Source organism: Ranitomeya imitator, chromosome 3 (genome assembly GCF_032444005.1).
Source record: "Ranitomeya imitator isolate aRanImi1 chromosome 3, aRanImi1.pri, whole genome shotgun sequence".
Taxonomy (NCBI): Eukaryota; Metazoa; Chordata; class Amphibia; order Anura; family Dendrobatidae; genus Ranitomeya; species Ranitomeya imitator.
In genome coordinates this window covers 174,903,333-174,921,395 of record NC_091284.1, presented here as the reverse complement: position 1 = coordinate 174,921,395, position 18,063 = coordinate 174,903,333, and the positions used below count along the sequence as shown (strand labels likewise).

Genomic DNA, 18,063 nt, shown 5'->3' with positions numbered 1-18,063 from the left:
GTGGTCACGCAGTATATAACACAGCCCACACAGTATATAGCACAGCCCATGCAGTATATAACACTGCCCACGTAGTATATAACACAGCCCACGCAGTATATAACACAGCCCACGCAGTATATAACACAGCCCATGCAGTATATAACACAGCCCACGCAGTATATAACAAAGCCCACGCAGTATATAACACAGCCCACGCAGTATATAACACAGCCCACGCAGTATATAACACTGCCCACGTAGTATATAGCAGCCACGCAGTATATATCTCAGCCGACGTAGTATATAGCAGTGTGGGCATCCCTGTTTAAAAAAAAAAAAAAAATTATTAAAATAAAAAATAGTTATATACTCACCCTCCGGCGTCCAGCGAAGCTGTCCCGATGCGTGTGCTGCTGCCACCAGCTTCCATTCTCAGAGATGCATTGCGAAATTACCCAGATGATTTAGCGGTCTCGCGAGATCGCCAAGTCTGGGTAATTTCACAATGCATCTCTGGGAACGGAAGCTGGCGGCAGCCGCGCACATCGGCGGACGGCGGAAGGTGAGAATAGCAGGTTTTTTGTTTTTTAATATTTTTAACATGAGATTTTTTTTTCACTATTGATGCTGCATAGGCAGCGTCAATAGTAAAAAGTTGGTCACACAGGGTTAACAGCAGCGTTAACGGAGTGTGTTACACGCGGTCCGTTAACGCTGCCATTAACCCTGTGTGAGCGCTGACTGGAGGGGAGTATGGAGCAGGCGCCGGGCACTGACTGGACGGAAGTAGGGAGGGACTAATTCTCGGCCGGGCTGTGTCACGGGACCAATCAACGATGCGGGATTTCCGTGACAGACAAACAGACAGACGGAAGTGCCCCTTAGATTATATATACAGATTTTAAAGGGATTTATGTACACCAGTTCAATAATCCACTCTTTGATGCATTTTTTTTTAGATGTTCTACTGCTTTTTACAGTACCATCAAAAGCTATGAGATTTCAGAAATCTCAGGCACACACATACTGCTTTTTTTCCTGACTGAATTGGAAAACTGTGGCTATTTGGAAAATTTTTAATTTTGAAAGTTGCAGCATGTCACTTCTTTCAGCGTTTTTTTTCACCCATTGACAGCAATGAGTGCAATAAGCAGCAAAAACAACATTGTTTTTAATGGAAGAAGCTGGTACAGCAGGATGTGAAACCCATTTATTTTTGTCATTTTTCTTAAGTTTAAACCATAATGCCTTGGTCTCCTCACATGAGAATGGCAGTTAGGATTACTACAGTTTAATGAAATTAAAGGTACCTTCACACTGAGCAACTTTAGAACGATAACGATAGCGATCCGTGACGTTGCAGCGTCCTGAATAGCGATATCGTTGTGTTTGACACGCAGCAGCGATCAGGATCCTGCTGTGACATCGCTGGTCGGAGCTAGAAGGCCAGAACTTTATTTCGTCGCTGGATCACCCGCTGACATCGCTGAATCGGCGTGTGTGACGCCGATCCAGCGATGTCTTCACTTGTCACCAGGGTAAACATCGGGTTACTAAGCGCAGGGCCGCGCTTAGTAACCCGATGTTTACCCTGGTTACCATTGTAAATGTAAAAAAAAAAAAAAAAACACCACATACTTACATTCCGGTGTCTGTCGCGTCCCCCGGCGTCAGCTTCCCTGCACTGTGTCAGCGACGGCCGGCCGTAAAGCAGAGCACAGCGGTGACATCACCGCTCTGCTTTACGGCCGGCGCTTACACAGTGCAGGGAAGCTGATGCCGGGGCCCTGCGCTTAGTAACCCGATGTTTACCCTGGTTACCCGGGGACTTCGGCATCGTTGGTCGCTGGAGAGCTGTCTGTGTGACAGCTCTCCAGCGACCACACAACGACTAAACAGCAACGCTGCAGTGATCGGCATCGTTGTCTATATCGCTGCAGCGTCGCTTAATGTGACGGTACCTTTAAACTAACATTGCCTGACCAATATGTGAAAGTGAACAATGCATGACCAACTCAATGGCCCTGACAAATGTGTGAAAGTGAACAGTGTCTGCCCTACGAAATGCACTGCTAATGTCTTATGTAAACTATTCCAGACCAATTCAACTTACTGTAATTTTTCGGACTATAAGACGCCCCGGACCATAAGACACACCTCAAATTTTCAGAAGGAAAAAAAAATAAATGTGTTAAATGGGGGTCCTTCTAACAGTCCTGAATTCAGCTTACCCTGGGAAGGGTTATCGGCAGCGATGGTGAAGAAGAGTCACTGGGGAGGGTGTTTGGTGGTCCGGCAATATGACCCAGACTGGTGTGACAGGTTCGGCTGTGCTCGGTGGTGCAGGGCTCCGCCGACATTTTGTGAAAGCCCGGAGCCCCCGCACTTCTATTGCTTCGATCCTGTGGCCTCCGAGAAAATGGGTGCCGGAGGCAGAGCATGTGCAGATTGAGATGTCGAGGGACAATATCTCGGTGCCGAGATCTCAGTCTGTGCATGCGCCGCCTCCAGCGGCCATTTTCCCGGAGGCCACAGCATCAAGGCAATGGAAGTGCGGGGGCTCTGGGCTTTCACAAAATGTTGCTGGAGCCCCTGCACCACCGAGCACTGCTGAACCTGCCGCACCAGTCTGGGATAGAGTGAGATCATTGCCCTGCAGCGTTGGACCACTGGAAGAATCGCCCGACTCTTGCTGCCACCATGCTAATTGTAAGTACATTCTGACTATAAGACGCACCCCCGAATTCCCCATTTTGGGGGGAAAAAGTGCGTTTTATAGTCCGAAAATACGATACCCTGCTGTAATTATGTATTTTTATTGGACTTTTTTGTCCAGAATAGTCACTATTTTGTCAGACATGAAAATCTTTTTCCACTAAATAATTCGATCCATTTGCCCTTTTTTTTCCCCAAAATGTTTTAAGGTTTCACAGATGTCTCGCATTGGTGCCCTAACACCTTGCATTGTTCATGATTGTCTGGTGGAAGCAAAGCTAAACTTTGGGATCCTGAATAAACGCAGCAGAAAATCCAGCAAAACCTGCTTTTTGTCTGCAGCTTTTTTATTGCTAAGAGATCAGATTTTGGCTGCAGGATAAAACATAGCATAGAGGTGGTGATAAACCTTAAAAAACTCATCAGGTGATGGCTATTCTTCCCAACTACTGCTTAACCCCAATACGCCTGCACGCTGATGCATACAAGGATGCATGGGTTTTCAATGAGTGGAAGGTCATAAGCTGCTATTAAATACATCTCTCATTGACTTATCTCCCGTCAGAAAAAGGATCAGGCATGTTCACATTTAATATGCCCTGTCCTTTTTTTCCCTGATCAATGCAGACTGAATAAATACACATTAGACAGAGGGTCAATCAATATGTAATTGGGTCTGATCTAGACATTGATCTTACATATACAACTGATAGAAGACTCCAGTTACACACAACATTCATATTTATGGGAAAAGTTGCGTTATGCAATTTATCTTTAGTAAGCCCCTTCTGCCTGAATTTCTGGAACGGACCTTGTATTCTGTCCCAGCAAATGGTTGAACCTTTAGTTATTTTAACCACTTAATATGTGCAATCAGGTCATAATGCACAAAACTAATAGGGCAGACAGAAAAAGGCAGCTACAGAGAAACATGAAATCACAGAGAAGATCCAAAGAAATGCAAGAAGATGCACTGTCACAAGCTGCTGACAACAAAGAGTTAACTACAACACACACTGATTATCCTCATATCAAAATAATATTTTTTTTTTACAAAAACAACATTAAAATCTGCTCTCTGATTCAGTACATGATAACATACCCTAAGGGATATGAATCTAGAAATTATGTGCACAGATGGATCCACAGCATGGATCATCTCTGTACAACGACCAAGTAACACAATCTAGAGGAAGCCGAATGCACTCGAAGAGGTAAGTGAGAGACTGTATGAAAGGAGCTGTACTGATCAATACGACACTCAGATTTTCTAAATGGAAGCAATTTAATGCTGAATTCTGACAATACAAAATATATACATTTTTTTTATTAAAGGGGTTATCCCACGAAAAATGTAAATTGCAAACAATAGATTTTGTAATAATAAGTTCCACAATTGGATGTGCTAAAATAAATGTCCCTGTGCTGAGATAATCATATACATGTTCCCCTGCCGTGTACGGTGTAATGGCCGTGTCTGACCTTACAGGATCATGGTCTGATCATAGCACAGCTCCTGGGCAGGGGGGGGAGGCAAAAGAGAGTGTACAGACAGGACAGCATGGGGTCACTGCTGATTCTTTCTGTGAGGTAAAACATGTTTAAAAACAGGAAAGGAAATGTCTTTTTTTGCCTGTTTTTGTTTTTAGGAGAGAATGGAAAAAGACCCAGATTTTCTGTCATCGTTTCCTGCATACTATATACAGCTTGTTACCTATTCCAAAAACATTTTACGCTTCAGTACTTTACACAATAAAAACATTTATAAAAAATAAAAAATTGTGCTTCTGCATACCGAGAGTCACTGAAGTATTTGTATGAGGGATTCTTTTTTTTTTTAAAGATTTTATTTCCAACATTTTGGGGTACATGTAGATAATTTATTAATTTCGGAGGAATGTAAAAAACTGCAATTTTTTTTTTTATTGAAAACCTACAGAACTGGGCCGAAGCCACTGACCCAAGGTCAAACCAAGTATACTGCTTGTATATATGTATACCATGAAGTATACAATTATTAAACCTATAAAGAAAGATTACACATACAGTTGTGGCCAAAAGTATTGACACCCCTGCAATTCTGTCAGATAATACTCAGTTTCTTCCTGAAATGATTGCAATCACAAATTCTTTGGTATTATTATCTTCATTTAATTTGTCTTAAATGAAAAAACACAAAAGAGAATGAAGCAAAAAGCAAAACATTGATCATTTCACACAAAACTCCAAAAATGGGCCAGACAGAAGTATTGGCACCCTCAGCCTAATACTTGGTTGCACAACCTTTAGCCAAAATAACTGCGACCAACCGCTTCCGGTAACCATCAATGAGTTTCTTACAATGCTCTGCTGGAATTTTAGACCATTTTTCTTTGGCAAACTGCTCCAGGTCCCTGATATTTGAAGGGTGCCTTCTCCAAACTGCCATTTTTAGATCTCTCCACAGGTGTTCTATGGGATTCAGGTCTGGACTCATTGCTGGCCACCTTAGAAGTCTCCAGTGCTTTCTCTCAAACCATTATCTAGTGCTTTTTGAAGTGTGTTTTGGGTCATTGTCCTGCTGGAAGACCCATGACCTCTGAGGGAGACCCAGCTTTCTCACACTGGGCCCTACATTATGCTGCAAAATTTGTTGGTAGTCTTCAGACTTCATAATGCCATGCACACGGTCAAGCAGTCCAGTGCCAGAGGCAGCAAAGCAACCCCAAAACATCAGGGAACCTCCGCCATGTTTGACTGTGTTCTTTTCTTTGAATGCCTCTTTTTTTCTCCTGTAAACTCTATGTTGATGCCTTTGCCCCAAAAGCTCTACTTTTGTCTCATCTGACCAGAGAACATTCTTCCAAAACGTTTTAGGCTTTTTCAGGTAAGTTTTGGCAAACTCCAGCCTGGCTTTTTTATGTCTCGGGGTAAGAAGTGGGGTCTTCCTGGGTCTCCTACCATACAGTCCCTTTTTATTCAGATGACGACGGATAGTACGGGTTGACACTGTTGTACCCTCGGACTGCAGGGCAGCTTGAATTTGTTTGATGTTAGTCGAGGTTCTTTATCCAACATCCGCACAATCTTGCGTTGAAATCTCTTGTCAATTTTTCTTTTCCGTCCACATCTAGGGAGGTTAGCCACAGTGCTATGGGCTTTAAACTTCTTGATGACACTGTGCACGGTAGACACAGGAACATTCAGGTCTTTGGAGATTTTTTTTGTTCACCTATTGGATTAACATATTTTATATTTCGATAGACAGGACTTTTCGAAAGCAGCGATACAAAATATGTGTATTTTTCTTTTTAACGGACAAAAGGGAGTGAATATTTGAGTGTTTTTTTTTATTTTTCATTTTCCAGTCATGGTCTGGCTTTCACATGTGGATTGTAATGACAGGCATGGAGGTCTTCAGCAGATCCCCGGCTGTCATGACAATCCATTGGTGCACCGAAGTTCCGTCATGGGAGCGCCGCTCCCCTGCCAATGTATAGATTGACACCGAGATTTAACAAGTTAACAGACCACGGGAGAAGCTCCAATCTACCTGTGGCTGTTAAAGGTGCATGATAGCTGATTAAATCAGCCATCATGTGCGGGGAAAGAGACGAGTATGGCGCGCATGCTCACATCAATGGCAGGGACAGGACATATGACATAAATGTACGTCATATATCGTGATGGGATTAAATTAATGTACAGGTGCACTAATACTCTCTGTAGCCTATGAAAATATACATACACGATGTGTCAGCATGATGCAATTAATGAATACATTAACCCTACTATAGCTGTAAAGGTTAGAAACACAAGGTACTTGGGGAGTGTTTTTAAACAGTGTGCAGGCCTTAATTTTTATTTTGTAGTATACATTGGGGTCTGTGGGGGGTGGCCCCCTCCAGGGCTCAGCACCCGTATCTACACATTTTTCCCATACAAGCTTTTACTTGTGTGCCTGGTTTTCTTTCACTGCCCCATTCTGGTGAGGCCTGGTTTGGCACATGGAGAGGTCGGACATTAGTGATAGGGACCACCCATACTCAGGTATAAAGGTTTTAACGTTTACAGCTATAGTGGAGTTCATGGATTCATTAATCTCAGTATATGGACGCATGGTGTATGTATATGATTAGGTATACTGCATCTGTCATTGGTCGTCAACAGGTTAAAGAAATCGACAGCATGGAGAAAGAGACAGCTATTCTATCTAGTAAAAATATGGCAGCAATAGTGATAAAAGGATATGAAAGACTTGTTAAAGAGGTTGTCCGGCATCTCTTGCCTCCTGAGGTCTGCCGGGCTGCCTGCCATCCAATCATGGCAGACATGCTGCACCTGTCCTACTTATTAGACTCGAGTATGTGACCCACAAGGTATATGTAGATGCATCATCATTATCCGCAGCGCTCACCATCTGATACAAAAGTGACAGGTGTCGTCTTTGAAGGGAATATGTCACCAGGTGTTTGCTACATCATCTGAGAGCAGAATGATGTAGGGCAAGAGACCCTGATTCCAGTGATATGTCACTTACAGGGCTGCTTGCTGTCATTTTGATATAATCCCCGTTTGTGACACATCGCTGAAATCGTGGTCACAGTCTCTACATCATGCTGCTCAGACTGGGTAACAAACACCTGGTGACAGATTCCCTTTAGGGTGGATACTGCTGAAATAACAACAGGCATGAAGACACAAGTGAAGGGGCACGTGCTATAGCACACTACTAGACGAGACTACTTACCGACTGAATGGTGAACTGTAGAAAGTTCTTACAAAGAGTGGGAGAAAACTGATTAGTGAAATTCTCTTCCCCTAATCCAAGTTTTCCATATCGTCCATCACCGAAGGTATAAAGAAGGCCTTTATCTACAGCACAAAACATATAAACAAGTTAGAATTAGCAAAAAAACAAGGACAACGGACATCTTTATAGCCAGGATCCATGTACAATTCATGTACCAATGGCAGATTGGCAACACAGTCACAATGGCCTCCGCTCCACATCTCCAGCTTACGATTGGCCTCCCTGGGCCATCATAAAAGAAAACCACATTCACCTTAAATTCAGCCAATCAGCTCGGGCATTGCACAGTGCATGCACTGCTCGTCTAGTAGCGCCTCTCTACACTACTGTGTGGAACTACATGTCCCATACTACTTTTTCCTGTGCCAGGATGAGCCGTTTCATTCGACACATTAAGGGAGAGCGAGTACATTTTATTTTCTGGCACGCTGTATACAATGTATAGGAGGATCCTGTCCTCTAAGTAATTCACAGCCTCCGCAGTCCTTTCTGACTTTAGACGTGGCACATTCGCGCCAAACTACATTTAAAGACCTGGATGGGATTTTTGAAAACGACATCCAAATAAAGAATCAAAATTTTGTATGGAAAATGGTGCTTGCTGCTCATTGTTTGAAGCCAATGACTACTTTTCCATTGACATTGGTCATTCGAGAACCAATATGGCTGCGGCTAATTGGTGACTTTGGCAGTGACACAGGTCATGTGGCCAAAAATTGCTGTATGTCGCTGCTGCATCGCAACGTAAGGCAAGTGAATAGAGATAATAATGTAACGTGACAGCGATAAGAGTTGAAAAAAATCCAACTGTTCGAACACTTTGTAAATTACTTGTGGTATCTGGCGGGCTGCAAAGTGCCCCAATCATTTGCATTATAGAGCGAATTTTGGCCAACACCAGCCTTGTTATTATGGCTTATATCGGAGCTGATCTGCAGTGCTCAGCAGCGGCTGCTACACACTAAACAAAGCTGTGCTGTCCATCTCTGTTCAATGTTTACATCCGACATCTGCCGGCGTTACTGACAGCTGATTGGTGGGAGTGCCGGGTGTTCGATCCATACCGATCCAGTATTGATGACCAATCCATATGATAGGATCAACAACATTATATGCTGGAGTAACAAGAGACTGACGAAGCCGCCATCATACACCTCTCGCTCAACACCTGCACTAAGTAGAACTCAGCACACACACAGATTACAACTATGTCATTTTTTATTTCTCAACTAACGCTCTGACAGATTTCCTATACAGAGATTGGCTACTACTAGAAAACCCCAGATCAGCCATCTCAGGGAGCTGTACAAAGTGTAAAAAAATAGAATAATCCCCTCCCGGAGCAGCGCAGCTCTCAGCCCCGTCTCCACGGCCAGTCTCAGTCCGCTGGGCTGCGAGCAGAGGTGCAGGCTGGTCCGAAATATACTGATGGTTTGGCTTTTTCATTTCTTGCAGCGCTCAAGGGTAATTAATAAAGAGCTGTCCAGTAGTGACCAATGTCTTAGAGAGTAACTCCATTTTTTGGATTTTTTTTTTATATATTGAAGACCCTCTAAAATCAGTGTAGTCCGGATCTGCACAGTATTAAAGGTTCTACAACATAAAATTATACTGCTTCAATGATTTTTCCAGTGTAAGTCAGTTCCTCTGTATTTTCAACAAGCTAATTAGGGGAATCCTTTGATTCAGCCTTAAGACCACGGCACAGTCGTTGGGACTCTGTGTGCCACTGTACGGGGCATGGTCAGGAGGCATGGCAATGGTATTACGAAAGATGACTGAACGGGATTGATGGCATATTGCTGGTTAGTGGGACCCCTATTAATCGTGAGAATTGAAGGAGCCGTGTCCACTTCAGAGTTTTCTGGTGCACATGGAGGCTCCCAGCTACTCGCTGCCTTGTGGCTCTATTCAAGTAATGCTCCAGATTAAATATATTCCCTACTTATCCAGCAATGTGCCATCACATACTGAGAAGAGACTAGCCCTTTAAATACAGCATGCAGTCAGCTACGGATTTTAGCAGCGGCTGAATGACACATAACAGTAGACCACACCGGTTGGTCTGTACATTTGCAGCTTTAGAGAGTATCTATCTAATGTGCCGGCTTTTGAGTTTTTCTCTTGCCTTTTGCAGAAAGACAGTGCAGATTATGCTAAACCACTGCGCGTTTGCCAGATTTGGGTAACGTCACAATACCAGCACATGTACATGTACAAAATAAAGTGCGTTCCACTACAGATAAATACAAAAGGGTAGAAATGTCGCACACAAGCAGAAGCCGTGTCAGCGCTTTGTCTGCGGCTCACCGACCTGTAATCACTGCAGTGTGGTTTTCTCCACAGGCAACATATCGAATCTTCTGCTGCTTCAAAGTGTCTATTACCTTGGGGGAATTTGTTTCAAAGATATCAGTGCCTTGTCCGAGTTGTCCAAACTGACCAAGACCGAATGTATGCACTTCTTTATCTGAAAGGAAAACAATAAGTAGGAGACGGATCAGACTACACAGTTTGTTTATAGTCTGTTACCATAGAAACATATAGAAACTGAGGAGTCCACCACTCCTTATGGGTCATTTGCATCAAAGCTGTTCCATCCAGCATGTCCACATGGATATTCCCTCTCTGAACCCTGCTTATACAGGTACTATACAGATGATCAGGTTTTAAATACATCAGATAGGAGTTATATACATTAGGTAGGACTGCTCTATATGGGTATACCTTGACGATTGGTGGAGCAGCTTAGTATACATTTTTTTGCAAAAAAAGTATCAACTAAATACCGGTTTTTACGTACCGGTAATAGGATTTTACAGAGTCCACGACAGCACCCATACGAGAGAGGGGATCCGCCCACCATCTGGACAGGAACCTACAGGATTTAAAGGGGCGGTCCCCCTCACCACTCCAGTTTGTGTTTCAGAGTATAAGGGACACCGCCATTGAGTTAGTACACAATCATAAATACTTAAACATTACTAAATACCATCACCTTCTAGAGAGTGACAATTAAAAGCACACCTTCCAATAGAGTGCAGGAAACCAGTGATTAACTACGGGGGGGAATGTGCGGGTGCTGTCGTGGACTCTGTAAAATCCTATTACCGGTACGTAAAAACCGGTTTTCCTATCGCCACGACAGCACCCATACGAGAGACTTTAAAAGACCAATCACCTGGGAGGGACTACAGCACTAAGTACTGAACGGCCAAAGTCTAAATTGGCCTTACATGATAGATCAAGACGGTAATGATTATAAAAGGTGGAAGGAGATGACCATGTTGCCGCCTTACATATCACGTCTATGGAGACGTCCGTTCTCTCCGCCCAGGATGAGGCCATGGCTCGGGTGGAGTGGGCCTTGATGCCTTCTGGTGGAATTTGACCTTTGGCAGTATAGGCAAGGCATATCGCATCTCTGATCCATCTGGCAATAGAGCCCTTTGTTACACTCGCCCCCTTCCTTGGATTCTGAAAGGAAACAAACAGAGCCCTACTCTGCCTCCAAGGTTCTGTTTTGTGCAGGTATTGTAATACTGCTCTTCTAACGTCTAGCATATGACATTTCTGCTCCTCTGCTGAAACTGGATTATCACAAAATGATGGTAAATATATTTCTTGACTTCTATGGAATTTAGAAGCTACCTTTGGCAGATATGCTGGATCCGGTTTTAAAACTAACCTATCCTGAAAGACCATTAGATAAGGAGGGTCTACCGACAACGCTTGCATATCACTCACTCTTCTAGCAGAAGTCAAGGCCACTAGCAGAGCCGTCTTTAAAGTTAAATTTTTAATGGAGACAGAATCTAATGGCTCAAAGGGGGGTTCTGTTAAAGCATCCAAAACCAAATTTAGATCCCATGGCGGTAATCTAACAATATGTACAGGGTTACTACGTTCCATAGCTCTCATGAATCTAGATACCCATCTATTTCCTGCCACATTGCTATTGTATAATGCCCCCAGGGCAGATATCTGAACTCTAAGGGTATTTACCGCCAAACCCAATTCTCGGCCTTTCTGCAAGAATTCCAGAATAGCCGGAATTGGAATTTTATCCGTAAAGGGCTGTTGATAAAAGGCAAGGAATTTTTTCCAGATTTTACAGTAAATTTTAGTAGTGATTTCTTTCCGGCTACTTAAAAGGGTAGATATTAAAGCGTCAGAAAAACCCCTCCTTTTTAATAATTCCCTCTCAAATTCCATGCCGTCAAATGCAGAGATTCCACATTCGGATAACGAAATGGACCCTGAGAAAGGAGTTCCGGACTCACCAGCAACACCCAGGGGTCGGTCACGGACATTGCCCTGAGTAAGGAGAACCATGCCCTTCTGGGCCAGAAGGGGGCAATTAGGATTACTCTCGCCCCCTCCTTCCTGATCTTCCTGAGAACTAGAGGGATCAGACATAGTGGGGGAAATGCGTAGGCTAGAGGGAAATCCCAATGAATCTGAAGGGAGTCTACTACAGAAGGTTTGTCCGCTACCCGAAGGGATGCAAACTTCTTGGTTTGTCTGTTTTCCCTCGTAGCAAACAGATCTATAACAGGTAACCCCCAGAGACCCACTATCTGTTTGAAAACTAGCCGATTTAGGACCCACTCTCCCTGACGCAGAGAATGACGGCTGAGGTAATCTGCCTCTATGTTGTGTTCTCCTCGTATGTGAACCGCTGAAAGAGAATGAAAATGAGCTTCGGCTATGTTGAATATGTCTGCGGTGGTGATCATCAGAGACTTTGACCTCGTTCCTCCCTGATGGTTGAGATATGCGACCACTGTCGTGTTGTCCGACTGAACTCTTACATGCGAGCCCCGCAGGAACGGTAGCCATCTGAGCAGGGTATTTTTTACTGCCATAAGCTCCTTCCAATTTGAGGATCTTTGGGCCTCTAAGCGAGACCATTGTCCTTGAGCCCAAACCTCTCCTATGTGAGCTCCCCATCCTATTGGACTGGCATCGGTTGTGACCGTGTTGTCTGGAACTATTTCCCAATGTACCCCTTTTGCCAGATGTTCCATATTTAGCCACCATTCTAGACTCTTTAGAGTGGTGGTAGATAGCTTGAGTCTTCCGCTTAAGTGACCTTGAAGACTCCTCTCTGTATCCAGGACCTGGGCTTGCAATATCCGAGTGTGGAATTGAGCCCACTGAACAGCCGGTATGCATGATGTTAACGATCCCAATAGGGACATTGCGTCTCTTAAGGTCAGATCCGGTTTCTTTATCACAGCCCTGACTTTGTGTATAATCTTCTGCTTCTTTTCCTCTGGAAGAAAACACAGCTGATGTTCTGAATTTAGCAAAATACCCAGGAAAATCTGATTTGTTGATGGGTTTAGTTTTGACTTCTCTAAGTTGACCAGCCAACCTAGGTCCTGTAGGGAAGATATTATACAGTTTAGGCGATCTTTACACTGAACAAACGAATTACCCACTACTAGGAAGTCATCCAAGTAGGGTATAACTAATGTATCCTGTTCTCTGATATGAGCCATTACTTCTGCAATGACTTTAGTAAACACTCTTGGCGCCATAGATAATCCAAATGGCATTGCCGTAAACTGAAAGTGCCTGACCTGATTGTTTAAGCACACCGCCATTCTGAGGAACCGTTGGTGATCTTCGTGAATGGGCAGATGGTAGTACGCATCTTTTAGATCCAGGACTGTCATATAACACCTGGGAAAAAGAAGTTTAGTCGCTGATTTAATTGATTCCATCTTAAAAGCATGGTATTGTAGGAATTTGTTCAGTTTCCGTAAATTTATGATGGTTCGAAAGGAACCATCAGGTTTGGAGATTAAAAATAAAGGGGAATAGAATCCTTCCCCCTCCTGCTCTTTTGGAACCTCTACAATAACTTCTTTCTGTCTCAGTGTCTGAATCTCTTTTTCCAGGGCCTTCTGTTGGTCTAAGGAACCAGGGGCAGTCAATATATAATAATTTGAAGGTTTTTCCCGGAACTCTAATCTCAATCCTGACCTAATTATACCCAGGATCCAATTACTGGAAGTTATCCTGGCCCACTGAGTATAGAAATGTTTTAGTCTGCCCCCTACAGGAAGATTTGAATTAACGATAGTTTCGCCTACGTCTTGAGGAAGATGATGTATTGAAGTCTGAACTTCTCTTCTTCGGCTCTGGCGCCTCCCAATTTCGGGCTGAGTAGGGTCTCCGGTACGGGAAGCGTCTCTTGAAGGTATTCCTAAAGGTGGGATTGAACACTTTAGGAAAACCTCTATTCCTATCCTCAGCCTTAGCTAGGATGTCATCTAGCACCGGGCCAAATAAGTACTCACCCCTGCATGGAATGGTACATAGTTTAGCTCTAGCCTGTGCGTCTCCTTTCCAGGTTTTAAGCCATAAAGCCCGCCGGGCAGCATTTGAAAGTCCTGCTGATCTGGCCGCCAGTTTCAAGGAATCCACCGAGGCATCCGCCAAATATGCCACACCATCCCGAATCTGGGACAGTGAATCCAGCAACTTATCACGAGGTATTTTAGTTTTAAGCTGCTCCTCCAGCTGGGCTACCCAGACCATAACTGATCTGGCTGTGCAGGTACCTGCGATTGCTGGTTTAAAAGCACCTGACGATGCTTCCCAAACTTTTTTAAGAAACATGTCTGCTTTCCTATCCGAAGGGTCTTTCAGAAGACCTACATCCTCCAGTGGTAAGGTGCCTGATTTAGATGTGGAGGCCACAGCCGCATCCACTTTAGGTATTTTCACCCACTCTGCTAGGACTTTATCATCAAAAGGGTACCTTCTCTTTGCTGATGATGGTAGGAAACCCTTATCCTGTTTGTCCCACTCACGCTTAATAAGGTCCTTCACAGTATCTACCACAGGAAACGATTTACGGCTTCTCTGGCACAACCCTGCAAACATTAAGTCCTGGGTTGACCTTGGCTCCTTGTTCTCTACAACCCCCATGGTTGTGCGAACTGCCTTAACCAGTACGTCCATTCCATCTACTGAAAAACAAGGTCTCCCTTCTTCGTCCGAAGAGGACGGTGATGATGAACGTGAGCATTCACCTTCCTGCAACAACGGACTGGATCCTGGTGATACTTCCCTGGATCTCTCATGCCGACTGCTTCTAAGGGAACAATCAATTTCCTCCCTTATAACTGCTCTGAGATCTGATGCACGAAGGGGAGCCTCTTCTTCTAAGGTCTGGCAAATACAAGTTTGGCAGAGCCTTTTCTGATAACTATCAGGTAAGGGAACTGTACATAGGGCACATTGCCTGTGCTTAGATTTGGCTGATTTCTTTGCCTAAAACAAAGCACAATGACAGACAGACTATATCAGCTACCAGGTGATTTTCGTCATGACACTCACCAAGGCTGAACTGAGCAGTACCGGTCTCTGAGGGGAATCCGTATGTGACGTTGAGGCACCCGCATGCTGCTGCCCCCGTACCACACTGCTGCTGCTTTTGGAGCGGCTGCTGTCGCTCTTCTTGCGCTGGTCAGGCACCTCCACCTGAAGGTGCTCTGTGTCCGCAACCGAGGACATTTCTTTGCCGCACGTTGCTCTGCAGCCTCTGCCGCTTAATACCAGCAGCCGCGCCTCCTCCCCCAGCCTCCCCCGGAAGTCCTACCTTCCACTTCCGGGTCATCGGTATGAAGGGACGCTGAGCCAGCCGCGCTCACGCGACCCAGGGCGGCACTGCCCGACCCCTGGGATCGCATCCGTACGGCCAGACGAGGAGGGGTCTGAAAAAGAACACCCCCGACGCTGCTTCCAGAGTCCCCGATTCTGCCGTTCTCAAGGATACCGCGCAGAGGCCTGGTGGACCTGGGTAAGAGACATCCTGCAGGGTCCTACCATCCGGACAGGAACCCAAACTGGAGTGGTGAGGGGGACCGCCCCTTTAAATCCTGTAGGTTCCTGTCCAGATGGTGGGCGGATCCCCTCTCTCGTATGGGTGCTGTCGTGGCGATAGGAAAACCCTGTTTTTTCCATCTTTTGACTAGCACTTGCTTATTACTGTGATTCTTTTACAACAGAGTATTTTTGACCTCACTGTGCTCTTTTGTGTCTTCCTGTGAATTGCAGATGTAGAAAAAAAATACTTTGTTTAGCTAAGGCTATCTGGACATGTTGCCGATTTTTGGCCCAAAACGTGCACTGAACCTTCAAAAAAAAGTATTGCAACGGAGGACCTTCCCATTAATACGTGTGCACCATTCTATGTCAGCAGTAAGTCGACACTGTATGATCAATGTAATACGTTTGATAAAATCACAGTTTTAAACGCAGAAGATTATCATTAGAGAACTAGTACATGGGCAGAAAGCTGTCAGAGATGTGGGCGGAAGGAGTTACACAGAGCTCAGCATTCAGAGAACTGCTAGATCTGCAGCAGAGAAAAAAGTGATGCTATCAAAATAAGAGCAAGCCGCCCAGTAAGTGACACATCACTGGAATCAGGGTCTCTGTCCCTACATTATGCTGCTCTGAGATGGGTTAGCAACAACCTGGTGACAGATTCCCTTTAAGTATTTTTTTAAATGACATATTGCTTACCCATTAAATCCTCAGCTACAAACATACACCGTAAGTGTAATGTAACCTAAAAGGTAACTGAAAGCGCCCTCTACTGACTATTAAAAGAGGTGCACGTAGAATTTTCAGAACTACAGATAAATGACAAAATAATAGTTAAATGTATTTTCTCACCCCAGGCATTTTTGTACATTACTGAATGAGCCATAAAAGTATTAAATACTGAGGTCTGACTGCTAGGACAATAATCAGGGCTCTTACTTTCCATTAAAGTTAATGAAAGGTGCACAAAAAACTAAGTAATCTGGATGGAATATCAAGCCAATATGCCATAATAGTAGTGGGAAATCCTTTAGAACCAGATTTAACTGATAAGAGAGATGGATGGAGGAGAATCCTTAACGTCATTTACCTTCTATATCGTTGGGGTTTAGCATCATATAATATTACTCATTAAGAGAAGAAATAACATATGTAAGATGCTTCACATCACATAGGCATAATAAATAATAATATAAATACTCAGTGCCAAACCTGTCACTGCGACCGTGTGTCCTCCACCGCAGGAAACCATCTTGACTTTTCTGGATATGCCAGGGACGCGTTGAGGCTTTTTGTGATTTTCCAGCTTCTCAGCAGGCAGGCCAAGCTTCCCATTTTCAGGTTCCCCAAAGGTATATAGTTCACCATCTTCTACAAAACAGAAGGTTCAGGCATTCAGGTTATACACATGCCTATAAATAATATTAAAGGAAAGCTGTCATATAAAAAAAACAATATTGACCTGCAGATATGGGGTTAATCTGCAGTTCTGTAGATATCTCGCGCCTGCACTGAGAGTCCCGCTGCCAGGAGGAAATTAACTTTATTACTCCCAGCTGCCTTGGGCTTTCAGTCATGGAGACACAGCATCAGTCACTGCTCAGTGCACAGTGAACGGCGGCTGTAACCGCGCTCCCGGCACTGACTGACAGCAGGCTACGCACTGAGCTGTGACTGCAGCCGCCGGCCCACACCTGTGACTGAAAGCCTGAGGTTGCGGAAGGATAAAGTTTATTTCCTCCCTGACAGCGGGACTCACAGTGCATGTGTCGGGAAGCTGCAGCACGCTATTAATCTGCCGAATAACCCCATATCTACAGGTTAATAGCGTTTTTTACATGATAGTTTCCCTTTAAGGTAAGATTCTAGGGCTCCTGACATTGCTCTTAATTAAATTCCAACAGGACACAGTAATATGGATCTGTGATATACGAATACGGCCAAAATTATAGATGCAGAAAAAAAACAGACAAACAATATCCTAAAGAAAAAAAAAATTAGTTACCGTCTCGTTAAGAAATGTCATTTTACTAACCACAAAGTTTAAAGGGGTTTTACGGAGGTCGATCATGCGCACTGCCTCTCTATTCATTGTAATAGGAGCGTCAGCGATAGTCAAGCACTGCCCTCGGCAATCTCCAGCTATCCCTGCAGAATGAATGGAGCAGTAGTTTGTTTGATTGACCTCTACTCCACTCAGCAGGAGCTCTTCAAAGCCCTGGTTCTCAGCATCGATGGGGGTCACGGAGGTCATCCCCCACAATCGGAAAATTAACCCCTTTCCCATAAAATGGGGTGACTTTTAAAATTGAGAACACCCCTTTAATATGAGGATTATACACCCATTTTGAGATAGATTTTCAAAGTAAGTACACCTGTCTCATCCCATCTAAGATATCCAATTAACAATTAATCTAATGAATCATGAAATCTTGTGAAAGATCCCTTTTATCTATAATAAGGGCCAATCTAGTTTCCTTATGGTGTTTATTTTATTGGAACATAGTTTGACTTACGTGTTACAAAAGCCGAATGGTAATAGCCACAGGAAATCCAAGAAATAGGCTTCCCAGTATCTATCTGGTGCGGAGTGCAGAAGTTTTTCTCATTACCAAGTCCCAGTTGACCTTCTGAATTTTCGCCCCACATGTAAAGTTTACCCTCTGCTGAAATGAGACAGATATAGTGCTGTTTTAATATTTGTTATTAATCAATAATACATTCTC

General features: G+C 44.0%; 1 protein-coding gene across 2 annotated transcripts in view; it reads right to left on the bottom strand.

Annotated features, from left to right (window-relative positions):
* The window catches only part of RPGR (retinitis pigmentosa GTPase regulator), a 99,419-nt gene that overhangs the window by 39,140 nt on the left and 42,216 nt on the right, over positions 1 to 18,063 (bottom strand). Inside the window, exons 6-9 of one of the 2 annotated variants that reach the window (XM_069761616.1) lie at positions 17,854 to 18,003; positions 16,550 to 16,708; positions 9,804 to 9,959; positions 7,427 to 7,551 (exon numbers count right to left, since the gene is read on the bottom strand). In XM_069761616.1, the coding sequence (XP_069617717.1) occupies positions 7,427 to 7,551; positions 9,804 to 9,959; positions 16,550 to 16,708; positions 17,854 to 18,003 (590 nt within the window). The remainder of the gene's footprint in view (positions 1 to 7,426; positions 7,552 to 9,803; positions 9,960 to 16,549; positions 16,709 to 17,853; positions 18,004 to 18,063) is intronic. The other variant, XM_069761617.1, reaches the window with a different exon arrangement.